The 4,541-nt window shown below is 44.1% G+C and overlaps 1 protein-coding gene across 1 annotated transcript; it reads right to left on the bottom strand.

The window, feature by feature from the left end:
• Window positions 1-165: 165 nt before the first annotated feature.
• On the bottom strand, window positions 166-1,089 carry LOC137633872 (uncharacterized). Its single transcript, XM_068366114.1, has one exon. The coding sequence runs from the start codon at window positions 1,087-1,089 to the stop codon at window positions 166-168; it is 924 nt and encodes a 307-aa protein (XP_068222215.1).
• Window positions 1,090-4,541: the final 3,452 nt, after the last annotated feature.

Consider the following 4,541-nt stretch of genomic DNA (forward strand, 5'->3'; position numbering starts at 1 on the left):
CGAAGGGACCATCTCCCTTCCTCTTCAGAATACAAATGGTTACAAATTTTTGAAAAAGAGGTACAGAAAGGTTCTTAAGAGATAAAAAGCCCATTACAGTCTTAGCGAAAATACTTACTTATGTACTTATACGTATGTCCGGTTTAGTGCGCTGCAACAGGGTCATCAACTATCTTGACCGCCCCATAGCTCCAATGTAGCTGGATCCATACTCCAGTCCAGGATTGAGTTGGTGTTAGGAGATGTATACCCCTTAACAGGAGGCTTGTTAGGAATTCGCTGGAGCAAAGATGAGAGTTTTCTTTTGAATGGCTCGAATTTTCCAATCTTGTTAATGTGTACTGGGAGGCAGTTCCAGAGACGTGGGCCACTGACAGCGAAAGACTTGTCATATAGACTGTGGTTATAGGCTGCCACGCCCCCTCGCAGAGGAGGAACGACTGCTTCAAAGCCAATCAGAGGCCTAGACAAAAACTTGATCTTCAGGTCGTTGCTGACTGATCCATGGAGAATCTTCCACATGTGTAGCAGGATATAGCGTTCTCGTCGGCGTTGCAGTGACATGACGGATAGTTTCTTGAGTCTCTCCCAGTAGTTGAGATGCTGAGCCCCTGCAATTCGTGCAGTAAAAGTCCGCTGAACTCCTTCTAGTTCTTCGATATCCGACACACTTTGGGGATTCCACAGAGGACAACAGTACTCTAGTAGACTGCGTACCATAGACTTGTACAAAGTTAGCATGATGGTAGGACTCCGGTTAAAGAAGACGCTGAGAACCCACCCGGCTTTTTGTCTTGCTTTGTTGGCCATATCTTTGATATGAGCAGTCCACTTCAGGTCCGAGGTAACAGTAACTCCAAGATCTCTCAGTTGGTCGGAAGGAGTGAGAGTGCCTCTGGACGTTGAATACTGATATAGGTCGGCAGTAAACGGTAATTGTAGCAAAGGATTCCTCCTATTTACTGCATGGCTCATAAACTCGAACTTATCTTCATGCAATGACATGTTGTTCTTAGTTGACCATTGGGTAACAGTATTCAGATCCTGTTGCAAGAGTACCATATCAGGAGTAGTTGATATTGCTCTCATAATCCTTGTATCGTCAGCAAAGCAACGAATGACACTATTGCCTACACACAGTGTTATGTCGTTTATGAATATAAGAAACAGTATAGGACCCAGTACGGTTCCTTGAGGTACTCCACTCAAGATTAAGGCTGCAACACTGAACTGGCCTTCATTGCAACTTGCTGTGTGCGATCCTTAAGAAATTATTCGATCTATTTTACAATATTCGGATGGATTCCATACTTGGAGAGCTTCTTGATGAGTAGGGCATGATCCACCTTATCGAAAGCTTTGGCGTAGTCCAAATAAATGCAATCGGTATCGTTTCCTTCAAGAAAGTTTTCCAGAATGTTATCGAAGTGATGGAGAAGCTGGGTTAAGCAACTATGACCTGACCTAAAACCATGCTGTTGGCTGCATAGAAGACTGTTGGACTCAAGATGGTGGACAAGGCGTTTCCTAGTAAAACGCTCAAATATCTTGATGATATGGGAGGTCAGAGATACAGGTCGGTAATTTGAAGCAGTTGCGACTCCCGTTTTTGTAGAGTGGACAAATAACGGAGTTCTTGTCGAAGGACGGGACTACACCTGATTCAAAGGATTGTGACCAGAGGATGAAAATAGGTCGTGCCAACGCATGTTTACAGGACTTGAGCAGCACAGAAGGGATACCATCAGGGCCAGGGGCTGAGTCTGCCTTCATGTCATCAATGGCATGTATAACATCTCCTTCATTGAAAAGTAATTGGGAGTCCTCAAATCTTTCTGTAATTGTCGGCGGTGTAAAGTCTGCTGCAGCAATGTCGACATCTCTTGGGTTGCTGAAAACGGATTTGAACTGGGTTTGCAATATGTTGGCTATTTGCTGAGGATCAGTACAAATATTATTGCTTTCATCAAAAAGCATGCTAATGGTCTGCTTTTGCCGGGAAAATCTCTTAGCATAGCTATAAAAGTCTTTGGATTTGATTTGACCTTCCCGACAGCCACCTCTTCTCTGAAGTGTCTCTCGTTGACAATTGCATCTCTGATGTCGTAGTGGGCAAGAACAATCTCATTGTTAAGACGTTGGATGAGCTCTGAGGGAGTGGAAGGGTCCACGGTTGCCCTCTCTAACCTGCCTTGAAGTCTTCGCTTTTTGCGGAGAGGCGATGCATATGTGAGATCTCTGGCGCTTAGGGGGGAGCTTGGGAAGACAGTGTTCCTGACATATACTAAGTAACATGTCCCTAAAGGTTTCCGGAAAGCAATCTATACCGTTAGATTCGAGAACATCATGCCAGTCTACAGCTTCAACTTTACTGCTGATGCTGGAAAAGTCTGCTTTAGTAAAATCAAGTCCCCGGAACGAGGTTGCGTCAAACACCGGAGGAGCATTAACATTTGGCTGACATGGATTGTAGGATAGGTAAATCTCTATCAGATCATGATCAGACATTCTCGTAGGTTTCACATCCACATGGGTCACAAGCGAGGCTGAGTTGGTGAGAAAGAGGTCTAAAGTGTTGCCTTGATGTGTGGGTTGGAGGATGTATTGACTGAAAAGGTGGTTGTTCATAAACTTCTCTAAGAGATCAGTGGATGAGGTTGGTGGGCGTGCCAAGGGAGGATCCCAGGTAAAGTCTGGGAAGTTAAAATCACCTAGAAAACAAATATCAAAGTCTTCTTTGCCTTCTGTGTAGTCATGTACCGCACTGAGACACGCCTGGAAATCTGCAAGGGGTGCTGATGGAGGTCTATACAGAACACAGATAATCATCTTGGAAGGCTCCGATGTACACATAAGAAGCTGGCAGGAATCTTGGTCAAGCTTCTCCGTATTTGTGATTGGAAGATCACAGTGGGTATAAAGAATAACCCCGCCACCAACCATAGTGCTACGGTTGCATCGATGAATATTGTAGTCTTCGATGCTGATTTGAGCGTCGTGAACATATGGTTTTAACCACGACTCCGTGAGAGCTATAAATGGGAGACAGTTGGTCCTTGACTTCTGTCTGATGACATCTTCAAGGAAAGGTATCTTCCAGCTACACGCACTCCTCGCGCTGGGGTTCAGCGACTGTATGTTTAACAGTAGGCAGGACGAATATGAGTCATGTTCGGTGGGAAGAACATCGGCTGGCCCGAAAAGTTGTCCTGCCTCCGATGGAACAGCTGTTGGGGATAGTACGGCGTTGGCTTGAAGAGACCGTAGTGGGGTATTGGCTGTTCCAGGGTAGAGTTGGGTGGGTTGGGTGGGCCCTGTCTTTCATCAGCATATCCATTTGTTGCTTGTACAGATCCATCTCTAGCCTCAAGGACTTGATCTCCCCTAGAACGGTTGTCTTCATTTCGTCTAGGAGAGTCTTCATCCATAAAAAAGACTCCTTCTCTTGCTTTGAGGGAGCTTTATTACCCTTGTGGACAGCGCTTGTTTCTTTCTTTCCAGGCTTAGGCTTGTTCGATGTCGGATCCTTAGCCGTTGTAGTCGGAACGTTGGTATTAGCAGCGTTATCCACTGTTTTCTTCTTTAGCATCGATTTAGGACGTTTGGTTCCAATTAAATGCATTCGCTTGTGGTTTATGTCTTTGCATTTTTTAATCTCCACGGAAGATTTGCAAAGGTTGACATGCAGATATGCACAGTTGTCTCCTTCTTTGCATCCCCTTGTTTCATGAGTCTAGTACCTCATGTATCTTTGGCATATTTTGGGGTGAAAAAGGTTGCACTTTTCTTTTCCATTGGCCTCTTTTTTTTCCCAGATAAACCGTGGGGGCAGGAACATTCTGATAACCTGGGGCACACATGTTGACATATGTTGGGCTTGGACTCAGAAATATCCTGTTCCTTTTTGGCTTTTTCAAGCTCACTTGCTAGGAGCTCTGGTTTGAGAGAGGGTGCAGCTAGTTCCTGATGGTGGGCTTCTTGCCGGGATAGGTTGGCACTCAAGGAAGTTCCCGGTGTTGTTGATTCCGATGTTGCGAGTTCATCAGGGTCAGAGCCTTTGATGCATTTCACAGTGGTTTGTTTAATAATTCTTTAATAATTCTTTAACAATTCCTTAACAATAGTTACATTGTATTTTACAATATTATTTAAATACTGATCCAGTTTAAAATTACTTTGAAATATATTAAAATTATTAGAATTCTGAATTCAAACAGCTTCAATCAGTTTCCGTTTGTGTGTATTGATATCAATTTGTCCATATACTTAAAATCTATTGGATGACTTTCCCGTGTCATATGTTTAAAAACATCACCTCTTCTAATGGAATCTCTATGTTCTCTTTTTCTTCTTTTAAGGTTTAAAGGTCACTCGTGAATGGCAGAGGCAAGGGACACACGATGAGCGCTCAAGCCCAATCTCCACCCAAGCTAGGACCAGGGAAAGCCAGACAATGGCTGCTGATGATTCAGCAGGTAGACCTATAGGCTCCCTCAAAAAACCAATCACTAGCTCAAAAGATGGTGAGGTTGCAGACACTA

The sequence above is a fragment of the Palaemon carinicauda genome, chromosome 43 (genome assembly GCF_036898095.1).
Source record: "Palaemon carinicauda isolate YSFRI2023 chromosome 43, ASM3689809v2, whole genome shotgun sequence".
Classification (NCBI taxonomy): domain Eukaryota; kingdom Metazoa; phylum Arthropoda; class Malacostraca; order Decapoda; family Palaemonidae; genus Palaemon; species Palaemon carinicauda.